Source organism: Empidonax traillii, unplaced genomic scaffold, assembly GCF_003031625.1.
Source record: "Empidonax traillii isolate 1590-97213 ecotype Southwest subspecies unplaced genomic scaffold, ASM303162v1 scaffold957:size654520, whole genome shotgun sequence".
NCBI classification, from domain to species: domain Eukaryota; kingdom Metazoa; phylum Chordata; class Aves; order Passeriformes; family Tyrannidae; genus Empidonax; species Empidonax traillii.
In genome coordinates, this window is record NW_020956150.1 from 292,267 (window position 1) to 314,258 (window position 21,992).

Genomic DNA, 21,992 nt, shown 5'->3' on the forward strand with positions numbered 1-21,992 from the left:
GGCTCGTGGTAACACAGCAGCACTGGGGGAAGAGTTGGACTTGAGGGCTTTTCCAACCACAACGACTGTGTGATTCTGTGATCTGTAACAACTCCAGAGCACCAAGTCACCATCAAGTAAACGCACGGCCACGTCCTAACAAGCTTCAAAAGCACTTCTCTGCACTGAAAAACCTCAGCCCTCAAGGCAACAAACACTAAACCAGGCCCCGGCACTCCATGGTATCATATTTAGAAAATCGCCTGAGGAAAGTGCTGCCCAGAGGACACCACACATAAACAATCCCCTTTCGAGTCTATTTTTGGCAGTACAATAAAAAAGGGCACAAACCACTCAGCCCGTGTTCTCTCCCTCCCGGGCCCACACAGGAGCCCAGGAACGGTCATCAATGGCGAGCGGACCCTGCACAAGCAGCACCGCCCGCCCGCTTCGCGCTCAGGAGAGAACACAACACTCCTCCTCGTGGTTTGTGACGCCGATCAGGGTAGATCACTCTCCTCTAGTGACCAACTACAGAAATGATCCCTGAAAGTATAGTCTTACCCTCCCACCCCACAACTCCCGAACCACACCCGCGCGCACGCATCTCTAACACACGGCCGCCCCCAAACACCCCACCTCGCACCCACTCGCGACGGGCCGCCCGCGCCCCCGCCCGGCCCCCGCCGCCGCGGGAGGGAGCACGGAGCCCCGTGGGAGCGCGCGCGGCGCGCGGGACGGTCGCGTGGGTCAGTTTTCGGGACACGCCCCCCTCGTTTGCATGTTCTGCCTCGGCTGCCCAATCAGAGGCGCGCGGCCGGGCGGCTCCGCCCCCGCTCCTCCCTCCCCCACTGCTCGTGGCGGCCCGGGCTGTGCTCGCTGTCGCGACACGATAGAAGGGACCGTCTCAGCTGCGTGCTCTCCTTGCCCCGCACCGACAGAGGACAAAGAGCCCCGGCACCGACATCAGCAGCGCGGTACGACTGACACCTGGTGCCGAGGGGGTGGACTGACTTCCAGGCGCTCCCGAGGGTTCCAGGCACACGCTCACGAACAAGAAGAATCACGCCACAGGGCACCACTTCGTGAACACTTTACATCTCTGATCAAGCCAGGGCATCACGGACCTGCACGCCCTATCCGACAGAACAACACTGAGCAGTCTCCCCGTCCTAGCAGACACCCTTTGGCATCAGGATCCAACCTATCACCTCTTCATGGCTCTGCGCGGAACAGCACGGAGCAGTTTCTCCCTAACCCCCGACAGAATGGGATGAAGGGTTTACCATGCTCCAGGTCCAGCCTGAGCGACGCAGATTCTCACAACAACTAACGACAGGTGAATCCCGCACAGAGTTGAGAGACAACTCCACAGCACCCGTTGTGGTTGGGGATCGCCCGCAACCTCTCTGCTGCGCGCAGAGAGCAGCGAAAGGCTGCGAGTTGCAGCTGCGCGGCGTGATTCTATTTGATTACTATTTAAGCTCTGACTTTTAAACTACAATAAAAAAGGGCATAAACCACTCAGCCCGTGTTCTCTCCCTCCCGGGCCCACACTGAGGCCCAGGAACGGTCATCAATGGCGAGCGGCCCCTGCCCAAGCAGCACCGCCCGCCCGCTTCGCGCTCAGGAGAGAACACAACACTCCTCCTCGTGGTTTGTGACGCCGATCAGGGAAGATCACTCTCCTCTAGTGACCAACTACAGAAATGATCCCTGAAAGTATAGTCTTACCGAACCACTCCACAACTCCCCAACCACACCCGCGCGCACGCATCTCTAACACACGGCCGCCCCCACACACCCCACCTCGCACCCACCCGCGACGGGCCCCCGCGCCCCCGCCCGGCCCCTGCCGCCGCGGGAGCGCTCATGGAGCCCCGCGGGAGCGCCCGCGGCGCGCGGGACGGCCGCGTGGGTCAGTTTTCGGGACACGCCCCCCTCGTTTGCATGTTCTGTCCCGGTTGTCCAATCAGACGCTCGCCCGCAGACGCGCGGAGGAGCGGGCCCCGCCCCGCGCAGCCCCCGCGGACACGGGAGATGCCGCAGCTCTGGAACAGCGCAACCCACGGACGTCCTCGATCGTAAAACACGAATAGAACCGCATTAAGAATTGTGTTACATTTACGCAATCCCCTGTTCCTCTCTGCTTTCAAATCTGGATGTTAAAATAACAGCACCTAACCCACACCTCAAGCGCTTTGCTTGAATAAAAATCCCGTTTAAGGTGAATACTTCTATAGAAGAGCTTCAGAGTTTCAATTTTACAATGCCTCAATCAATTCCTTATGAGCACCTTACCAGTAAATTATTAGTTTTCTTTAAAATTTATTTTAATAAAATTTTATTTTATCCCAGGATTCCAGGGACCTTTTATTTATTCTTTAAATTTTCATTTACTTATATTTCGTTCATTTATATATATTTCATTTATTCTTTACATTTATATGTTCAATTTAAATTATTTGAATGTATCATTTTAATATATTTTTTTTTATCCATTAACCATTCCCACTTTTCAGAAAATGGCAATTCTAAACCATTTTGTGCATGTATATATATATATATGTATATATTTCACTCAGAAACTGAACTGTGCAGGCAGTTGATGACTATTTTTTACCAGACATAAAAGTACACAGGACAAAAGTAAATCTTTTCTGCCACTACTCGTTTAAACTTAGCTTTTACCTTTTTTCAGAAGCTTCTTCACTTTCACATAGTTCCCCTCCCTGACATAGTCATGCAGCTCGGCTTCCAGGGAGTCCCCTTTTACACTTCCAAGCTTGACTGGGCATGGAAACGGGAGAGGGACGGGATGAGCCATCTTCTGTCCCCAACAGGGCTGGGAAAAGGCACGACACGTCACGAAAGCCGCAGAACACCACAAGGTAACTTTATCTCCGAGTTGAGCACCTGCGGCAGGCGATGCAAAGGGCTGTGGCTGGGGGTCCCCGGGCCGGCCGGGACAAAACGACCCAACGACACGAACGGGTCCCCCACGCGCGACACCGCCCTCGCGGCTCCGCGCCCCGCGCATGCGCAGAGGCCCCGCCGGCCTCGTGCGCGGCAGCCGGAGGGGGGGCGGGGCCCGACAGCAGGGGCGGGACCAAAAGAATGACGTCATCCATCTCCACCCGTGGGGCGTGACTCATTAGTTGGGGGCGTGACCCATGCTTGTCTCCGCCCATGGGGGCGTGACCCGCCCTTCCCGCTCTCTCCCGTTCCCGGTGCCGTTCCCGTTCCCGATCCCGGTGCCGCTCCCGGTGCCGCCAATGCAGCGGGAGGTGGGCTCGCTGCCGCTGTCCCCCGCCTTGCGGGCCCGCCTGGCCGCCGCCGGCTTCCAGACGGCGCAGGAGCTGCTGGAGACCGGCCCCTGCGGCCTGAGCAAAGGTACCGGCGGCGCTCCGGCCCCGCGGGGCCTCCCCGCGCCCTTCCGCTCTCCCCCTTCCCCTTCCCGGCTCTGGCACCCCTTGCTGAGGCTTCCGTGTGGCCCGGGAAACGGGCACAGTAAATACTGAGTGAGGTTCACAAGGTTCTGGTAGATCTGCCTTACACTGAGAGATGGATGCAAACGGGATGCAGGAAAACGGGAGGATTCTGCCAGTCTCCTTCTTCTGCTGTCCACAACTTCCTTCTTCTGTTTTTTCTATGCGATTTAAACAAAATAAGCTTCTGTGGAGTCAGGAAGTTACCTCCTTCATGAGGTTCAAATAAGATTTGCAGACTCGATACGGAGTGTGTCGTGACACTTCCCTGTGAGGGTGGTGAGGCCCTGGCACAGGTTGGGCAGAGGAGCTGTGGCTGCCCCATCCCTGGAAGTGTCCAAGGCCAGGTCGGACGGGGCTTGGATCAACCTGGGATAGTGGGAGGTGTCCCTGCCCATGGCAGGGGTTGGAATGGGATGATGTTTAAGGCCCCTTCCCACCCAAACCAGTCTGAGATTTTGGTTATCAGTAGTTTTGTTGTCTGTGATAATATGTGGTAATAGTTTTTGCTGTGAAAATCAAAATGGAGTAGCTGTGTCTGTCAAGGCAGACCTTTGTTTAAAGATATTTGCAGGTATCTCATCTCTGTTCTTTGATCTGTGGTTCAAAGATAAAAATGAAGCATCAAGTGCTCAGCCCTGAGAATTCAGAGCACAATCCATGGGTATCATTGGCACTTACTGATCTGCAACCTGGCTTCTTTTACAGGACATTATTTGCTTCAAATGAAATAATTATGATAGTGCATTTGGTGCAGAGTAGGGGAATTGCTCTGCCAGATCTCATCCAGCTGTGATCAGCAGGTTTGATTTTATTATGGTCTGCACATACTTCGATTTTGTTATTATTTGCAGATAACTTGCTTTCACCTGAACCCCAAACATGGCACGTCATTGCTCGGAGTCCTTTTGAAAATCCCACCATTAGTCCCAGGGCTATGTGTGTGTGTTACTCCAAAAGGGTGGACAGGGATAATTCTGTGTCATGTCCTGTCAGACATGGTGAATTACCTCATCGTTCTTTAAATTAATCGCTGATTATAAAAATAAGGTGGTGTTTCGTGGTTTTGACTTTTCCAGAAATCGGAATTTCCAAGGAAGAGGCTCTGGAAGCCCTGCAGGTGGTGAGGCAGGAATGTCACGGGGATGCAGCAAGGACTGCTGGGGGGTCAGGCACCACCAGAAAGTTCACAGCCCTGGAGCTTCTGGAGGAAGAGCAAGCCCAGGGCTTCATCATCACCTTCTGCTCAGCACTGGACAACATCCTGGGAGGGGGTGTGCAGCTGACAAAAATCACCGAGGTCTGCGGAGCGCCCGGCGTGGGGAAAACACAGCTGTGGTATTTTACCCCTGGGTCACCTTCCTGCCGCCAAGAATCACTTCTTGTTTAACCTAACGATGAGAATGGCTGTGCTGCTCCCTGTTCCATGTTTTTCTCTGCAGAAATGTCACCTCAGGAGTGGGCCTGTGGTGTAAATCTCTCCCTCTCCTCCCTCTCCCATGGCAGTATGCAGCTGGCAGTAGACGTGCAGATCCCGGAATGCTTTGGGGGCGTCGCTGGGGAAGCTGTGTTCATCGACACCGAGGGGAGTTTCATGGTAGACAGAGTGGTGGATATTGCAGCTGCCTGTGTGCAGCACTGCCAGCTCATTGCTGAGGCTCAGCAAGAGGAAGGTACGTGGCTGAGTTGTCTCTCTCTGCCTGGTAGGCAGGGATGGAGAGAAACAAGTGTCTTGTAGGCTGCAGTGCTACGGTTGGGGCTTAGGGAGTTCTTGCTGGCAGCCTTTTATTTCCACCTGTGTGTATCAAACCCTGAACTGCATCAGTGTCTGGAGCTGTGCTGCAGACTGAGCTGGTTTACTTTAAGAATAATTCTTTTCCTACATGATGATTTGGGAGGGGTTTAGGTATGTGAGGTTTTGGTGTTTCCCCTTTCTTTCTTTCTCTCTTTCTGTCTCTCTTTCTTTCTCTCTTTCCTCCTTTCTCTCCTCCTTTCTCCTTCATTCTGTCCTTCTTTCTCTCCTTTCTCTCTCTCTCTCTTTCTTTCTCCCCTCCTTTCCTTCCTTTCCTTTCTCTTGAAAGATCAAATTTGCAGCTGAACCCAAACACAACTCTGTTCAGCAAAACAGAGGAATTATGTGCTGCAACACAGGGTTGGGTGGGGAAAGAGAAGAGGAACAGCAGAACTTTTTAAAGCATTATTGCTGCTGAAGCCCCATACAGTAAAACTGTAGCTGGAATTCAGCTCCTCCATAAGATCAATATAGCCAGGCTGCTTTTTTTGAGGATTTTTTATTCTCTAAGTCATCAGTCTGTTGGGGATAGTGACACAACTTCCGTGTTACTCTTGGAGAATTTATGCACCAAACTTCTGCTCCAAGTGAGGTGAAAGGACACCGTATTAAATGAGCTGCTGTCCTGTACATTAAACAAAGGGTGATTAATAGTCCCTGATGGCCTCTGGTGGTGCTCTGGCTTGAACATGATTTACTGGAAGAGTTCTTGTTTCAGAAATAAATGTTTCATTTTTGGAGCCCTCCCTCGGAGGCTCCGGTGTCTGTGTGTGCAAGTGCTGAGAGAGCATCTGCTCACCACCTTCCTGACTTTCCAGCCAGATGGAAGGTATGTCTCCACATCTCCACCTTGGCTGTTCTGTTTCTGGGGGCTTTGCTGTTGCTATGTGTGGAGGGCACAGTTTGGTGGAACGATGAAAGTAACAATATGCTCGTACAGACTTCTGACTCATTTATTCATCTGTTTGTTTGTTCTCAGATCATCTGAAAGCTTTGGAGACCTTCTCTCTTGAAAGTATCCTTTCCCACATATATTACTTCCGTTGTCGTGACTACACAGAGCTCCTTGCCCAGGTCTACCTCCTCCCAGAGTTCCTCTCAGAGCATTCCAAGGTAAGGGTTATTGCAGGCTTATCAGAACACATCACTCATCTTCACACTGAAGATTTTTCCTGTTATAGGAAGAGTAACATGAGTAAACACCTTGGTACCTCGTCAGCTTGGCAGTAACGCATTGGCTGATGCCAGAGTACAAATGTAAAGCCTTCTGCTTGTTTGCTTTTTCATTCCCATCCCAATTACTCTTGAGAGTAATTTGCTTTTGCTCCCACTGCTGCCATCATCCTGGATTTCCAGTTTGGATCTGTGTTGCCACGTGTTGCTACATTTCTGTGAGCTCTGAGTTATGAATCATCACAGAACTGCTTTACAGAAGAGTCTCTGAGCCAGGTGTGCCTGTGATGACCACAATGATGGGATCAGAAAGGCTTTTTTTTTCTTGGTCCTAGAAGATCACTGAGGACCAGAAACATCCTGCACCATCTTGGCATCCAGAAAGTGACTTTTCTCCTCCTTTCCAGTACATCTTCTGTTGCTCCAAGCAACCAGAGCCTGCAGCCTGACTCTTGGGTGGACTACAGCCAGAAAGTTTCCTGGTACCCAATGTCTTAGAGAAATGCTATTGTAAGGCAGATTATCACCACCTCCCTTCCAGATTTCTGGATTCCTCCCTGTCAGGATTTGGGGAAGGTGGCTGGTTCTATCAGAGCACAAATCCCCGTTGTTTAGTTAGATTGCCTTTTGCATATATTCCAATTTTTTTTTTTTTTTTTACCACTTTTGGAAGCTGTTGTGTGTTCTTGAAGGCGCAGATGGGAGTCTCACTTTTGCTTGCTGTAGTCTGGTACTCCCCTTTCTCTGCCAGGTACTAACGGTGCCCTGTTGTGTTTGCTCTTGTGGAAAGTACATGGCTTCATTAGCACAGTTACACTGGGCTGCAGCTCCCTGGTACCATCTGTGCTGATTTATCTGTGCTTGGCCTGCAGCCTGAAGTACTGAAGGTTGCAGGAGAACCACCAGACCTTCTGCTGACTCCTTGGACAGGCTATAAGTGACTTGACAGATTGCTCGTTGCAGTCCAGCTCTCATTAAAATTAGTCTGATCCCTCTGGAGCCCAGTCTGGGACCACAGGGAAACTCCAGATTTTAGGGTTTTTTTTCTTTTTTTTTAAGAGAGACATAGTTGTAGAGATTTAGAGATAGAAAGATGTAGAGATCCAAATGTGTCATTTGGAAATATGAATTAGTTAGAGGTCTTGTTATTAATATGAGAAAGACTGTTAGAAAATATTCTTGTCATAATAAACTGAATTTTTTAAGGTAGAGCTTGGTCTGGTCGAGTCAACCTGACATGGAGAAGGAAGATGTTACCAAAGCCCTACTTTTAATACTTTAAGTCTTCTTTTTTACTATTTATAACAAGTGCAACTGGGAGAAAATTGACTAAATTGCATCCTACCTGGACATATTCATCTGATAGACAAGTTATATAACCATGTATACATTCCTTCATAGCATGAGTCATGTTTATACTGTTAAACTGATTGCTCATAAAGAAATTAGGCATGAAGAAGATGTACAGGCTCATAAAAAAGAATTTGTAGGAAGGAGGAAAAATGAGAAAACAGAAGAATATCTCCTTTCAATTCTAACTATTTAATCTTCTTTTGCAAATTAAGATTTTTTTTTTTTTTTCATTTGGAGGCCCAGGGCCATTTCACAGAGTGATGTTTATGCAGGCTTGTATGTTCCAGTAATGAGTTAAATCAATAATACAGAAAATCAGGGGGTTTGTGTTGTTTCCAATTTGTTATCTTGTGCATTAATGCAGGAACTTGAAGATACTGAGGATGTGAGTGACATCTGAACATGCAGGCACTGTAAGACCATCCATCTCCCTTCTGTATTCCAGACAAACTTGGGTCATCAAAACATCTACAACAAATGAAGTTAGAATAAATCAAAATCCCAGACTAATGTTTATACAGTGTCTTGAGGGTGATGAGCCAGCAGCTGCATCGTGCTCTGACTTCAGCTAATGACTGCTACAAAAGAAATAATTCAGCAAAGCAAACATCTTCAGGCAAGACAGATCCCATTGCAGTGTGTCTGGAATACCTTTAGGCATCCCTTAAATTCCGTGTTTCTCAGATCACTGATCTGAGCTGAGTTTTCTCAACAGCGACTACAGACAGCATGAATTTTGAGTTGGGGTTGGATTTAACTTTTGAGGGAGAAGGTGAAATAAATTAGTGTTAGAAGTACAGCTCTGATGTTTAATGATCATTTTCTCCATCTTCTCCCTTGCAAGGCTTTAAGTCCAGCTTTGTTATTTTGTATTCCATACCAGGAGGTGCAGAGAAGTCAGGTAGCTGCAAGTGAGCTGAAAGGGGACATTTGGGAGGGCAGTTCTGTGCTGGGTTAACTCATGGGAGAGCTTGGGGAGCGTTTTTTGAGCTTCCTGCAGCGTTTTGTTTGAGCTGGGGCAGCTCTGGCCTGAGCTGGTCCCTGTGCGTGATGCAGGCCTGCACTCAGCACATGTTCTGGAGCGTTTGGAGCTTGAGGCCCTTCACCTGCACTCCTCTGAGGTGCTGATTGTCACTGATATATATAGAGAAATAGATGTTACGTGGTCATGCTCATCGAGGTATGAAATAAAAGATGGCCCTCACCTTCTGTAAAACACCGTAAGTGCACTTAAAAATAGGTATTGCTGCTTGTTGTCATTTTTTTTACAGGGTGGTAATGGTGGTTTTTTTCCTTTCCCTCTGCGTTTAGGTCCGACTGGTGGTGATTGATGGAATTGCCTTTCCTTTCCGCCACGACTTTGAGGACCTGTCGCTGCGGACAAGGCTGCTGAACGGCCTGGCACAGCAGCTCATCATCACAGCCAACGACTACAAAGCAGCGGTGAGTCCACTGAATCCCTGAAGATGCCACTTTGGGAGTAAATGTCCTGCAAAGAATTAAGCAAATGTGATTTGTGGTTGTCTCTGAGCAGCAAAATAAAACTGCAAGGACGTCCTCCACGTTCGTCCTTGCCGGGTTTAGTTTGTAGAGGGAGATGGATCACACAGGCATAACACCTAAAAGGTGGGAAATAAGTAAAATGTGCATTCACAGCATCCTGTGGATCTTAATTAAATGGCAGCAGGTCAGTTTGTCACGCTGTTTCCCATCATCTCTAATGATTTGCTTGGACAAGGAATGCTCCTTTGGTGGCTTTACATGAAAACACGTCGGAGCATTCGGCAGTTCCAACACAACTTGCCACTCTTGGTTTAAAAACAAACCCTGGTCTTAGTGGAGGAGCTGTTCTTAGGGAGGAAAACCACTTTATCTGCTGGTTTGCCTTGCTCTTCTGGCATCCATGGAAACCCAGGGCTTCCTTCCTGGGCATTGTTTCTACGTCATTGATGCCAACATGGAGGCAGCGGCCCCGCAACCAGCAGATGGCACTGGGAAGCTGCAGCTGTTCCAGAAGTTGTTTTGGGAGTCTCTCCCAGCTCCGAGAAGCATTGTTCAGGAATTAGAGCTTCCACAGCCTCAAAATGGTGCTTGTGCCTCTCTAACAGTTTCCAGGTGATTTGTGACCTTGTCACCCACAACTCTCTGGCGCAATTTGCTTTTGTTCCCAGCTGCTAAAAATAAGCCTCTCCTTGTGCTTCCACTGACAGATGTGGGAAGGGGAAGAGCCCAGCTCCGTGTTCTGACTGGGCTGGCTGCTGAAAGGGTGCCTTTGCTGTCTCCCTGGTGTGAGTTATGGAGCTTCTTCCTGCTGCTGTGGGTACCAGGGAGATGGATGTTCCATGGCTGCTGGGTTTGCACAGCCTCTGATTTCCCGAGTCCTCTTACTCACAGCTTGGTACCTGGTGACCTTGAGCAGCAGCAGCTGTCATTGGACACTGTATTTTCCTTTGGTCGAGGGAAATATATGTAATTTATCTCTTCTGAGCCAGGGAGCAGTTTAGTCCAAAGGCTTGCTAAATAAACTCTTGCTAAAGGAGTGATCAGTCACAGCTTCAGGGGAACTTCAGTTGGTGTCTGGGTTAGTTCCATGAGCTCTAAATCCAGCCTGCGTGCCAGGGATTGCTTGTCAGGCAGCCTGGATGCTCTAATATGGTAGGAAGTCAGGCCCTTGTGTTTCTAAAGCTGGACTCAGTGGGCTGTGTGAGGATGCCCAGCCCAGCCCTTCTTCAGCAGTGAGATGGGGGAGCCTATTTGGGGCTTTTACCATCCACTTATGATGAGTTACTTCTCTAAAATGTGCAATATATATGTCCTGGGCTTTCAGCTGTGTAAATGTTTTGGGCTGTACCCTGTGTGCTCAGTGGAAATGTTTGCTCTCACACGCTTGCTCAAGCAAGAATCCTACAAGCTCATCAAACAATAAAAACCCCTGGGGTTTTTAAGATAGGTACAATTTTTTTTTTATTATTTTTCATTTTTAATGAACTTTGTGATTAATATTCCTGGCTCTTTTCTGTCTCACCCACCCCCACATCTACCAGGGATCTAACCTAGACTGTCTGTGAGCCTCCCACGAGTGATTCGTGCTGCGAAAACACTCCCCCGCTCTGTCTGTTCACTTCCATTCTCTTTGTAGATTGTACCCACTTGTGCATTTTTAGACTACAAGGCAGAGAAATTCGGTTAATCACTGGGCTAATGTGTGTTTTGAGCAGCACCACCAAGTTCATTCATCCCAGTGACTGAGAGCTCTCTCTTCGTGGAGGGTCAGTGCATCCAAGCACAGCTCCAAACGGTATTTAGAACAAATGCGGTGGGCTAAACAAGTTGTTTGGGGTTTGCAACCCTTCAGGAAGGGAGAAATTTAGGTTTCTTCAAAGTCGTGAATGAAAGAAATCTCCCTTCCATTCAAAAAATGCACTCTGCAGGGTTCTCTTATTTTGTTTTGAAAAGATGAGGCACATCTACAGTTTCTTCCCATTAACACGGAAGATTCATCACAGTTGCCAAGAGTTTTGCCTGAGCAACTACTTTATCAGTGAAAGCTTTTTGAAAAATCCCTCTCTTCCCTCCCACCAATATGCTGCTTTCCTGGAGATTTTCTTACTTGTCTTGCTTCTGTTTCCTCTTTTAGGTGGTTCTGACAAACCAAATGACAACAAGAATCGGGCAAAGCCAGTCCACGTTGGTACCTGCTCTGGGTAGGTGTTTAGCTTGTGAGATGAAAATTGGTATGTGAAACTCACAGGTTGAAAGTGTTGATGGACTTCTTTTTTAGAAATTTTAACCCAAAATTTATAATACTGAATTTGATACTAGATTTAACAATATTCCTTAAGATGACAGACCCTTTCTGGGGAAGCAGTAGGAACTCAGAACTCTCTGAGTAACTGGGTTTTTAGATGTGCAGCTGATGGGTTGCACCTTCCCCTGAGGATCTTGTGGACTTACCTCTGTCACAGCTGAGCTGGATGTCACCACCACACTCTGAGCTGTTTTGGGTGATTGTCTCCCAGTCCATTTCTGCCAAAAGTGGCCAAGTAATCTTGAGCTGTTTAAATAATAAGTAAACTCTGATAAATCAATAATATAGACTGAAACTGGCTGCTGAATGATCAGCCAAAGAATGTACCTGGGAGCAGTAAACCTCGAGCGGGAATGGGGTGATGAAGAGGTTAAAGCCCTCAAAGAAGAACTTTGCTTAATGGTTGCACACCTCAAACTACGCTGCAATTTCCTAAATTCCCTGAGAACCATTCGCTGCCTCTCCAAAGCAATTTAAATTGTTTATTTTCCCATTACCCTTGAACATGTTCCATTAATTATTTGCAAAGGCATTTCATATTTGCTGCATCGCTGGAACTCTCAGTTATGATGGAGAGGGAAGTTCTGTGTGGGATTCTCAGCCTGCCCAGAGCCAGTTTAAGTGGTTTTTTTTTTCCAGGCTGCTCAATTTTGCCCAGTAATGAGCAGAGTACCTCGTACAGACTCTTCTACTGCAGTCACAGGGGAAAAGAGAACAGTTCTGAAGTAGAGATTTCAACAAATTAAGGAAAAGTTCAGCGTTTAAATCTTATTTCAGGTTGTAACTTCGTATTATTTTATGATTCGCTTTAAAGGGCACAACTCCTCTGTGCACAGGTTCAGTTTCTGTGAGCTCAGTAACAATCCCCCTGTTCTGGAGGGGAGGGAGAAGGGGACAGCACAAAGGCAAAGATGTTCCCAGTGTCTGTGCAGGCACTGAACCATTTGGCACAGTTGTAGGGTAAACTGAACAAACACAGACCATCTCCTCCAGGAATGTGAGGAATGTGGAATTTGGAGCTGGGATGGCAGCCCCAGCTCCCAGGATCTGACCCCTTTTGTCAGTCTTGCCTCTTGCTCTCTGATGGATTATTTTTGGCAGCCTTTCTGGCTACAAACTCAATTAAAGCTAATAGAGCCTGTCTTTTTTTTCACTAGCCAGCATTGTTGGGGAGCTGTTGTGTTTGTTGAGTCATAGGGGCAGTAAGGAATGTGAAGGAATTCAGAGTTGGTTATAACTCAAAGACATCATGTATTTTTCCATTGTGATTCAAAGATACGCATATTTTCTTTCACAAACATTTAATTTGACATAACCTCAGGCTGAACTGATTATGAGTCTCACCAGAGCATGTGTGACCACATAATATCATTAAACTGAGTGGTGTGTGCTCCTTCAAAAATGGAACTTTGTACCAGCTGGTAAAATATTTAAGCAGAAAGAACCCCCCCCTCATCCTAGACAGCGATATCTCAACAGGAGCATTCCAGAGTGGTACAAAACTCTTCATTTTAATGTGAATTTATGCCATAGGCTCGATGCAAGTATTGAGCTGGTGGGTTACAAGGTGGGTTTTATGCCCCACTCTGAGGAGATGCTTTTTCAACAGTCTCATCATAAAGGCTAGAGAACCTCCCACTCCTCCACAGTTGGTTGTAGCCAAAGGAACTATTGAGGGAGTTTGGTCGGCACCAAGCCCCCAAGTAAAATTAATCAAACCTACTGCATCCCTTAAATAGGTGGGGGTTTTTTTCCCCATTGATTGGTAAGCTTAAGAAACAGATTTTTCTAAGATTTCATGAGAGCATTAATCTCTAAACTCTTATTCAGCTCCTGAGCAGAAGGGAAGGTCTTAATTATGAAAAAAAAAAAAAAAAAAAAAAAAAAAAAAAAAAAAAAAAAAAAAAAAAAAAAAAAAGAGGAAAAAAGCACAGATGCTGCAAGGTATTAAGTCAAGAGCTTTGTGAAGGGAACAGCTTTCTTTCCCACTACTGATAGCTAAGCTGGGTGTTCCTAGACATTTCTGCTAGATATATTTAGAAAGGAGGTCAAATATTAATCTACAGCCAGTTTAGCTCAGAAATATCTCATTTTACAGTAGAATTTTTCAATAGAGCTGGAAACGTGCCGGGGTGGAATTTGTACCCATTGTAAAATGTGTTCCGAGCTCTGACTCGGAACCGCATCTGAAAGCCAAAATCTTTAATCTCAACTTAGATATATAGTGGAGCAAGGTCTGGCAAGGTGCCCAGAGGGTCTAGGTCTTCATTACAGCAGAATCATATTTTTCCTTCTCTGGGCTCTGATGAATGTCAGAGCACAGGGGGCATGTGGGGCTGGAGATGTGGTGGAGAGCAGCGAGTGATTCCAGGGCCTGCGGGGCAGGTGAGACCTGGAGCACTTCAGCAAAATGACTGCTTAAAAATCCATCTTTTGACTGTCTCCTGGGATAAACAGGCATAAAACTGTCTGTACATTGACTGGGCTCGTGGTCAGGTGTGAGCCGACACAGTAGGACTGTTCTCCAGGAGCAGGATAACAATCCAAACTTCCTTCTCTCCTTCCACCACACCCCCCACCTGCTCCTTGCTTTTGGTTGTGTTCTTTTGCATTTTGCTGTCAGAAGCAGAAGACTGCTTCAGGGGCCCTTAATATTTTAATAATCATTGACTTTCTCCCAAAGCTGGCATCCCAAAGGGAGTGATGTTTGCTCATAATTATGCCTGAGAGACAGAATATTGCAGTTTTGAAGCAGGATTTAGACATACTCACTAGATTTCTTTAGTAATAATTAGACAAATCTTTTCTTCATGCTGCCTGTTTTCTGGGTTTGTCTGGTACCTGTCCTTTATTTGGCACCTATAAAATCTTTCTACAGATATGGAAGGATCACCTCAAGATTTCTGTAGAACACACTGAGTACAGAGGTTATTCCTTGTCTTGGTGTATTTTGCTGTGAAATCCTTGTACGTATAAAAAAGATGTGATTCATCACTGCAAGTAAAGGCACATACATTTTAGTCATGGTGGGGTGGTTTTTTTTTTTGGAAGACTCGGTCTAATTTCAGCATCAGATGGTGGTGCTGGTATAGGAGGTTACTAAAATGGCCTGTCATTTTGTGTCACTCAGGAGAAAGCTGGGGACACGCTGCCACCGTCCGTTTAATCCTTCACTGGGACAACAGTCAGAGGTAAGTGAGAATCAGAATAAACGTCATCGTAATGACAAGTGTGACAGGGATTGGAATTTGGCTTCTGGCCTTGTTCTGCCATGTCCCAGCCCACTGAGGTTCGAGAGTTTTCTCTCTCAGGCTCCTCCTCCCCACCATGGGGGTACCTCCTTTCTGAGCAGATGCCACGACTCATCAGAGTATAACATCCTGATGGCAGTTGTTCAGACGCCAGGATTTAGGGTCTGAGTAGACTTTTTTTTTTTTTACTCTCTGCATTCTGTAAGCAGGGAGTAGAATTTCTTTGCCTGGGTGTTTGAGGGTGCAGTCAGTACAAAGCCAGAGATGACAATGGAGGCTTTAAAGCCACCCAGACAGTGACCCTCAGGAAGATGGGCTGTAGCCTCAGGGGCAGCCACTGGACCCTTCTGCTTTGGGATGCAGCAGGATGGGCCTGCAAGGCTGGACAGAAACCAGAGACTGAGTTCCAGTGACCTGCAGGGAGACAGAAAGAGCTGCTCTGACAGCCAAGGCAGGGCTGAGCTGTGAAGGGTGGGTTTAGACACCCAAAGGGATGAGGGTGACCCTTCTAAAAGCAGTGGGAAGTTCTGTCTGTTGCAGTGAGATCTTCCCTGTTTCCTGCTTCTTTTTTTCCCCTCTTCACTACATTGCAAGGTCATTTCTCTTTCCTGGTCAGTTAAATTTGTCTCGTGTCTACTATCACCATGCAGCAGCTTGAGATTAAGGAGCTGTGCTTCAATTCCCTAATCTTCTGCAAACAGGGAACAAAAATGCTACTGGAATGTTGTTGTGCATAGTTTTGCTTGTTGAATTTGAAAGAGAAATGCAGTGACACTTTCTTGTGGGGTTTTGTTTTTAAATTCTAAGTTTGAAGGCAATGCAGAGTGATTACAGCAGGCTGTTTAATTTGGAATTAAATTAACATCACTGATTAGTTAACAGGCTTTATAAGACAGAAGTTGCATCAACATAATGATTGCAGAGTGAACAAAAGTTAATTTTATATATCAGAAGAACTTTTTTCTTCGACAAGAGAGCAAGTTGCAGAAAATAAGCCAAAGACAGACAAACGTGTCTTATTTACTGATCTAAATCTGCAGCTTACGTGGAGCAAGGCCTGCAGAAACAGCAGTTCTGGTTACAACTGCCTCTGTATAAAGAAGAAATAACTCAGTGCTGTTGCATTTTTACATAAACTGCCTATACCTGACAATCCATCGTAGTTTTGTTGTTAAATTGTTTTTATATCACGTTGCTGAGGCACAAAGACCATTTGAGAATCCATTTGCCTTTTTTTTTTTAATTTTTTCAAATGTGCTTTGGCCAACTATGATACTTGACTCCTTCTTTCTCTCTACTACTGGAAATGTCAGAGCTTAATTCCAAGGGTTCTCATTGCTGGGAGGAAGGATCCTGTTGAGTCAGAGGCTCCAGCTGAGCGCTTGTGAAAGCCTGGCTTCTGCAGCTTCAGATTTGGGCAATTTTGTCGAGTATAACCCACCACTTCAATGTTCTGAGGAATTCCCTGTGTAGCTAACATGAAGTGGCAGTGTTCCTCAGGCTGTAATTACGTGCTCTCTAATAGAATGGCACCTCAGGGAGGAAGAAAAAAACCCCAAAAATAATTAACAGGATTTTTGGCAGGGTGTCTTGATACAGAGAGCAGAACACTTCCTAGATTGGCTTATGTAAGTTTTGGGGAGGTGGGCATGGGGCACATTGGCAGCCCTGGCACTGGTTCAAAAACCATTTGCTTTTGAGCTGCTTTGCAATTTTCTGTCAATATTATGCAAGCATTTACTGTGCTGTACGACACAAATCAGGGGCTTTTGCTTAGAGTCTAAATGCCCAAAATCAGGGAAGTGTCAGAGGAGAAATGAAAGGGAGACTATTTTCTCAAGGTTATGCTGTATGTCAGTGGCAAGGGCAGGCTTAGAAATAGAACATCATCTTCTCCAGCCTCTAGGTTATATTGACAGGCTTATGAAACCTCTGGAAAAAGCCTCCCTGGAAGTATTGAAATTCTTGAAGGTCTCCCCCAGCTTTGAGGGGTCAGTGAACAAAGGATTAATGGAGTAGGAGAGAGTTGTGCTCAAAACCTTTTTTGTTTGCATTTTAAGAAAGTGACATTAGGAATTAATTCATAATGAATATTGTTCCAAAAATGTCATCAAATACCATGATGAAACAAGGCTAATTAATCATTCACTCTTTTTAGTAGGTCTAGATTGTGTGTGAGCTGACAGGTCATGTAAGGATGGGAATTTGCCACCCACGGTTTAAATGACCTATATGAAAATACCTACCTAAGAATCCCACTGGTACCTACCCCAGGACTGTGGGAAAACTTGAGTCTGGTCATTGGGTCAGTTGGAATTTTTATTACTGTATTCACTAGTCATAATTACCTGCTTTTTTTGTTTTACCAGGTTGGCAACGTTGTACAAATCACCGAGTCAGAGGGAGGCAACCATCCCCTATGACATCACAGTCAGTATTTCCTTTGGGATGGAGGGTCAGGGAGGGGAGCACACTGGGAGCTGGAAAGGGAATTTCAGACACAGGGATAAATCTGAGAACGGTGTTTACTTTTGTAGTGTTGCCTTCTGAAGGTAACCAGTAATACTGGAATGTCTCCAGATTTGTGACTATTTTGCATCTCCTCTCCTTAGAAAAGTGACCCAGCAGTTAGTCCTCTGAGTTAAAACATTCTGATTTCCAGATCAAACTCACAGGCAGCCTGTCCCCATCTGTTCTGCTGCTAGTGCTGCTTATTTTATCTGCCCTTGGTGTTAACTTTTGGCCTAAGTGCAGTTAGTGAGAACAATCTGAGCCTTCATCTGGGAGACTTGAACGAGCCAGGCTGTTTTCTCCCTTCTCAGGTAGGCCCTTCTCTTAATCTGTTCCAGCTGGGTTTATCATTTTAGGACCAGGATGACCAGAATTATTCCAGAGGTCTCACCGGTGCCAGATATATCTCCCCATCTCTGCTTTATGTGTGTTGCCTGATACAACCCAGGTTGTATTTCTCTCTTTCATGGCTCCATCCTACCCTACACCCAGCCAATATATACAGATTTTTCTCCTCTGTCACTACCATATAAGGAGCTTCCAGCTTGTGGCTGGAGTCCTCATCCACCCCTAGTTAAATCCTGTGCTTATTTCCTTTGGTGGAATGCTTAGATACATATTAATGAGAATACATGCTGTCTAAGCTGCATTTAGGTTTAAAAAAACCCTCACCCCTCCACTCTTCCATCTTCAAATGTCAGATCCATAGGTATGTGCCATAACTATTTGCTACGTGTCCTCATGGAAACACGTTGCCATAGCATTTCCTGCAGATTTTAACGCTGCCGTAAGACGAGATCTTCAAACTTTCCAAGAGAAATCAGATTTTTCTTCACTCCTGGGTGTCTATTCACCTGGACAGAAGAAAAAACTGAAAATATATACCCTTAGCTCTGTAAAGACTGGAAGGGTAAGTGGGGCTGCATCCCAAGGTTGTTTGGATCATGTGATGTGAGTCCTTTTTTCTCCAGCTGACAAGCAGATGGATTTTATCTTAGGCAGTTTAATTGCCTTTTCCTTTCAGTTTTATATGCACCATAAAACAGCCATGCTCTCTTCTGTGTGAATGCACACAGGCTTGAAATACAGTTGAGAGTGAATCCCAATCCAAGATTAGTTAAAACTTGAGATTATCCCTGTGTTTTTCCCCTTAATCCTGATGAACTGCTTCAGCAGACGATTCCTTTAAGTAAAAAATGTATTATCCCTGTTTTTTTTCATGAAATTCAGGGCTAATGATAGCAGTCTGCTGTTATCATTTCTCATTCCCATCTCTGTAGTTAAACTGGAAGACGTAAATACATGTGCAACGCTTCCAAGTCAGATTTAGCACATCTATGTATAACCAGCATACCAAAAAAGATAATTAAAGAAATAATAAATTCCTTAAGCCTAAAAAATATTTAGACTCGGGGGCAAATGAGGTACTTTGGTACCGTGGACAAACTGGCTGTTCAGGGCCTGTAAGGCAATGGAGAAATGTGTAACCAGGACCAAGCTTTGGTTCTCTTTTATCCCTGTCCTTTCCGACACCCTGGTGAGTCAGTGCCCACTCTGGGGGCTGTGGAACACCTCACCCATGAAACCCTCTCTTTCACAGGCTGGTGAGGATTCATTCTTAAATGCAGAGCATAGAAATGTAGATTGATTTATGCACAAGGGAGTAAGTGGCTCAGCTGATTCACCCAGATTTCCCAGGAATGTGACCTGATTATTTCATGGTGAAAGATGGAGATCCAGGACCTCTATTCCGGGTAGGAACCGTCAGCGTTCCCCTGAACTGAGGAGGGTCTGCCAAGTTAGCAGTGGGAACACTGCTCAAGTAATAAAGCCATCTACCTCCGCCAGTCTTGCTGCAGTGTGTAGATGCCAGAGGACATTAGGGAACAATTCAAAATGACAGGAGACTGAGCTTCGTCCTTGCTTCCAGTAGCCACCTCCCCACCATCTCAAACCCACTAAGAAGCCTCAAAAATATACACAAAATTCATGTGTTTTTGAGGGTGCATGCCTGGAACCAAGTGCCAGACATCCATACTAGGCAGCCCACTTTATCATGGCCTTTATAACCATTGGAATGCTTTTGCTGGGAGCCAGCATCCTGGATTAAGTGGATTCTTGGCTACAGATCCACCTTTGTGCCTCAGGGAAATGGCAGAGATTAGATGCAAGCAGCAGTGAAACATTAAACTTGAAGATTCCCCATCAGGCTCTTTAGAATAACACTTGAGTTGCTTATAATAGCAGAGGGACTGCACAGATCCTGCCCTTGTGGCACCTCTTGCAGTTTGTTCCTTTCAGAGCCCCGGGCTGGGTGAGGTGAGGCGTTCAGAAATAGAAATGCAGGGATGGCAGACGTAAGCAAGACGTTTTTTACTCGGGTTTGGGATTGATCTTGGTGTGGGACATGCTGGCATTTTGGAGGAGTCACATGTCTGATAGTAATTCCGCCTGCTTTTTTCACACTGCACCAACCCAAAATGTCAGCGTTCCTCAAATGCTCTTGTCCCCACCTGAGCATTTTGGATCACCAAAGCAGTTTTTCTGTTCTGATTAACCCCTTTTCCTCTCTAAGTCTGCACTGGGAGTGTTCCCTGAGCTGTCAGCAGTGCTCCCTGCACAGCATTTGCCTGGAGATGGGAAGACAGACAGTTGCAGGTTTTCATAACATCTCAGTATCTCCATCTGCATCTGTGACACGTTGAACTAACTGATTTTCCAGATCTTTCGTGTTTTAAATTCCTTAAAAATCATTATACTGTGAGCTGCAGTAAAAGAAAATAGAAGTGGTACTAGGTCAGATAGATCACTTCAAGCACTCTCCTGAGTAGCAGCATCTAGTTTTCACTTCTGCATTTAGTTTTTGGCAGTTAAAAGGTTTTCATCCCGTTGTGTCCCATAAATTACTATGCTGGAACAGTCTTTGCAGTCTACAAGACTGATTCAGCTCTGCTGTTCTCTTACAACGTCTCATTGATGTTTTCAGTTCATTAAGTAGGTACATGGAACAAAAATATCCTAGGTTGTAGAAATTCACAGTTTTGTTTCTGAAAATGACTGAGGCAATTAATCCAGTCATCTCCCTCCTTCTGGGGGAGCTGATGGATTTGTCTTTTAATTTATTTAAATAGGCAACATAAGTGAATTTACAGAGAAGCAGTTCTTCATAGCCATAGGGGTGATTAGCAGCGAAATGAAAATGATAGCCCGGGTGGTGAAAATAAAATACCTTCAAGGAAGAAAATGAGGAGACACAGTTAATAGCTGGCACGTGTGTTGAAAAGTTTGCAGTGCTGGGTCTGTAAACGCTCTGAGGCCGCTCATCTAAAATAAATGGCAGCATCATCCCCTACCCTGGTCTGCTGGGAACTAGTTACTCACGCTTTATATCCACACAGGCTTTAGCACATGATTTCCCTTACATCTTCCAGCCTCATGGCTTCCGAGATGTGCAGCCTCCAGCTGTCGCTCAGAACGCGGCAGGGACTGAAATGAACCCTCGGAAGCGGCCGCGGAGGGAGGAGGAGGAGGAGAAGCAGCAGCGATTCCAAAGTTGAATGTTAAAAGAGCTACAGGAGAGCAGTTGCATGGTAAATGGCAGCCTGAGAGACTCTCAACTTCAGTTCCTGCTCTGGATGTTATTTTAACATGAAGACTGCAGTATGCAAATTTCTGAGGCAGAAAATTCCTTTGTGTATGGCATAGTTTTAATTTTATAATAAAAATCTATGTTTTCTATTACAAGGGACTTCTGGGAGTTTTTTTTGGTTTGGTTGTTTTTTGGTGGTTTTTTTTTTTTTTGGTTGGTTGGGTGGTTGGTTGGTTGGTTGGTTGGTTGGTTTGGGGTTTTTTTTTGAGGGGGATGGAGAATGCAACTACTTCTTTTAGTCTGGGTCAAAGCACGATGAAATGAGTGCATCTGGTACGGCACATTGAATGACAGAGGTCTGGATCGCTCATCTGGCTTTGTGTGCACCTCAATTTTAAGGGGGTTGGGTGCAGCACTGTGCTCACCACCTGCTCAGAGCAGGGCAGGAGGCAGTGGAATTTTTTGTGGGTGCTGCAAGAGAAGTGCAGGCTTCACCAGAGCGGGGCTTTGCAGCCCTCACCTGCTGCAAAGTCCTTGATCAAGGACAATCAAAGCTCTGTTTTGAACTTCTCGTCTGTCTTGCGGTGACAACACCACAGATAAAAGGCTGGATCTGAAGGACAAAAGATTTAATCCAGCACAGTAATTTTATGTTCCCATCTCAGTAAGTAGGAATACTTTGCCATCACTCAGGCTCCAGCCAAAGTGCTGCACAGCCCTTACTCCCATGTTCTTCATTTCAGGCTGAGGTGCTGTAATCAGGATCTCTTTTTGTCCGTGGCTTTAATAAAGAGGAAACCCAGACTTCTCAGACACCAGCCCTATATTAGCAGCTCCAGACTCCCAACCGAAAGAATGAGTGTACACTGGAAGCACAGCAGGCTTTTGTCCTCTTTTTATTAAGAGAAAACAAATCGATGAGATTATTAGAGGAGAAGAAAGGTGCTGCAGTGCAAAATAGTAATTACTTCAATTATGAGAAGTGTTTGTACACATGCACACAGATGACCCCTTTCTGGCAGAGAGCTCGATAACGTTGGAGCTGAGG

The 21,992-nt window shown here is 46.1% G+C and overlaps 2 protein-coding genes and 2 non-coding genes across 6 annotated transcripts in view; 1 reads left to right on the forward strand and 3 right to left on the reverse strand.

Annotated features, from left to right (window-relative positions):
- TEX14 (testis expressed 14, intercellular bridge forming factor) overlaps nucleotides 1–2,931 on the reverse strand; it is a 28,554-nt gene extending 25,623 nt beyond the window's left edge. For 2 of the 3 annotated variants that reach the window (XM_027903323.1, XM_027903324.1), the window contains exon 1: nucleotides 2,671–2,888. In XM_027903323.1, the coding sequence (XP_027759124.1) occupies nucleotides 2,671–2,806 (136 nt within the window). In that variant the 5' untranslated portion in view covers nucleotides 2,807–2,888. The other variant, XM_027903322.1, reaches the window with a different exon arrangement.
- LOC114067733 lies at nucleotides 329–541 on the reverse strand. The gene has a single exon (XR_003573454.1). It is a non-coding gene; the product is annotated as a small nucleolar RNA U3 (small nucleolar RNA).
- On the reverse strand, nucleotides 1,499–1,711 carry LOC114067734. Its single transcript, XR_003573455.1, has one exon. It is a non-coding gene; the product is annotated as a small nucleolar RNA U3 (small nucleolar RNA).
- A 261-nt stretch (nucleotides 2,932–3,192) lies between the features above and the next one.
- Nucleotides 3,193–21,096, forward strand: RAD51C (RAD51 paralog C). Its single transcript, XM_027903339.1, has 9 exons — nucleotides 3,193–3,372; nucleotides 4,547–4,805; nucleotides 4,974–5,140; nucleotides 6,239–6,372; nucleotides 9,097–9,228; nucleotides 11,423–11,489; nucleotides 14,724–14,784; nucleotides 17,214–17,274; nucleotides 20,787–21,096. Exons 1-9 carry the CDS (start codon nucleotides 3,255–3,257, stop codon nucleotides 20,910–20,912), a joined length of 1,125 nt encoding a protein of 374 aa, XP_027759140.1. The 5' UTR covers nucleotides 3,193–3,254; the 3' UTR covers nucleotides 20,913–21,096.
- Nucleotides 21,097–21,992: the final 896 nt, after the last annotated feature.

Coding starts and splice junctions, on each gene's coding strand:
- RAD51C (XM_027903339.1), top strand. CDS start 3,255: ATGCAGCGGGAGGTGGGCTCGCTGCCGCTGTCCCCCGCCTTGCGGGCC. Junction 5,141..6,238: donor TGAGGCTCAGCAAGAGGAAG/GTACGTGGCTGA, acceptor GTTTGTTCTCAG/ATCATCTGAAAGCTTTGGAG. Junction 9,229..11,422: donor CCAACGACTACAAAGCAGCG/GTGAGTCCACTG, acceptor TTCCTCTTTTAG/GTGGTTCTGACAAACCAAAT.